The sequence below is a fragment of the Berghia stephanieae genome, chromosome 6 (genome assembly GCF_034508935.2).
Source record: "Berghia stephanieae isolate SIO BIC M18660-M18661 chromosome 6, UCSD_Bste_1.3, whole genome shotgun sequence".
Classification (NCBI taxonomy): Eukaryota; Metazoa; Mollusca; class Gastropoda; order Nudibranchia; family Aeolidiidae; genus Berghia; species Berghia stephanieae.
In genome coordinates this window covers 21832870-21834810 of record NC_088365.1, presented here as the reverse complement: position 1 = coordinate 21834810, position 1941 = coordinate 21832870, and the positions used below count along the sequence as shown (strand labels likewise).

The window sequence follows — 1941 nt, the reverse complement described above, 5'->3', positions numbered from 1 at the left end:
GCCTCTGATCACAGCAGCTGTCACGAACGACATGGGATCTCATTACGTGCGGGTCAGTGTGTTGGAAATGTGTTTTTTTCTGGGGGGGGGGGGGGGGGGGGGGGGGGGTAGGGTTTTTTAGTTTTGTTTTGGTGTGTTTTATTTATTTATTTTATTATTTTTTAAAATTTTTTATTATTATTTTTTTTTTTTGGGGGGGGGGGGGGGATGTTAAAATAGAGCATTTGTATAATGAAATATCCACTAAAGGTGCTTAAAGCGCTTGAACTCTCTCCTTACTGATCATTTTCAGTATTTTTCCAAAATGGCAGGCTCACCCAGCAGAAAAAAATTGATTTTTTTAACTCAAACAATCTCTCTACAAAACAACTTTAAGTTGTTATTAATTAGACAAAGTTTGGGATGTACAAAATAAATCTGAACAAGAAAAATGTATATTGTGTCGTAAGAAATGTGACGATTTTGCTGTAGGTGGTAAGGGGTTAAAAGGGTTCCTAGTCGACACCAACACTTAACATGTAGGATGAGACAAGGACGCCTGTTAAGGGATACACCTTCTTTTTCCGACAGAAACAACGCTGTTATATTAACGGCCAGGTTCTCATTTCACACATGAGTACAGTGAGAGAATAATATGAGTTAGGAGCCTTTTCCAAGGACTCAACTATGCACCGCTTAAAGCGGTGCTCTAACTTTGTACCTTCCGCTCTGAAGGCGAGTATCATCGTAGACATCGTTAACTGAGAGATAGAATGCGCTTGGCCAAGGAGTTCACAACATTGCCATCCGGAAGTAGAACGGACCAACACACAAACTCTGTGTAACCATGAACTTTTATAGTCTGGTTAATACTGTTTAGTGAGAACAACTCACAAACGCGGATGGCAAAAACAATAACAAAGGCCTGAGTGACGTCATCTTCGAACTATCTATAGCCTGACACTGACCAAAAAATGACGTCAAAATGCCAGTCTTTGGCCACAAAAGAAAACAAATCGTGAGTTGTATTCAATAGTTCAACCAATGAAATAACTTGTTTTCATGAGCTCTACTAACGACAACTCACTAGGCGGTGTAAAAACTAAATAATGACGTGAAACTGCCAGTCCTTTTGGGTTTCAGTGTCAGGCTAGTAGGCGCTTGGGTAAGAAGCTCATAACATTGCCATCCGGAAGTATAACGGACCAACACACAAAACTGTGCGAATCCATGAACGTTTATAGTCAGGTTAATACAGTTCAGTGAGCATTACTCATAAACGCGGATGGCAAAAACAATAACAAAGACCCGAGTGACGTCATCTTCGAACTATCTATAACTTAATGATGGCGACGGTATCATCCCTCAAATCCACAAAACCTCAACTTTGTGGTCCCAGCATTATGACACTCAGATCGTGGCCTGTGGATTCCACAGTTGTGGACGACACAAAAACTGAGTCTTTGGCAAAGGCTCTTTTACTCGTATTGGCTTTACTCACATTTTCTTACTGTACTCAGGGGCAAAATGAATACCTGCGGTCGGTATTATTATTATTATTATTATTATTATTATTATTATTATTATTATTATTATTATTATTATTATTATTATTATTATTATTATTATTATTATAAATCACACATGATCGGTTGGCGATTCATTATGTCCCCGTGAACGAAGGCAAATCGCATCCAACGATGCAAATATCATTTATTTAAAGGCGGCATTCATCATCTAACGCCGTCCGTATTGGCGCCGACGTGAAAATGCATTATCGCCGCTTTCAGGCGAATGATTATTAAATAAATCATCAGTTCCAGCATCGATGCGATGCGATGTGCTTGCTCGTCGCCGTGGTGTTATAGTCTGGTTAATTTCTGTTTAGTGAGAACAACTCACCAAAAGCGGTGGCAAAAAAAATAACAAAGGCCTGGGTGACGTCATCTTCGAACCATCTAT

General features: G+C 39.5%; 1 protein-coding gene across 1 annotated transcript in view; it reads left to right on the top strand.

Annotated features, from left to right (window-relative positions):
- Positions 1–1325: 1325 nt before the first annotated feature.
- LOC144975798 (uncharacterized) overlaps positions 1326–1941 on the top strand; it is a 7678-nt gene continuing 7062 nt past the window's right edge. The window contains exon 1 of the mRNA XM_078919984.1: positions 1326–1463. Within this exon, the coding sequence (XP_078776110.1) occupies positions 1326–1463 (138 nt within the window). The remainder of the gene's footprint in view (positions 1464–1941) is intronic.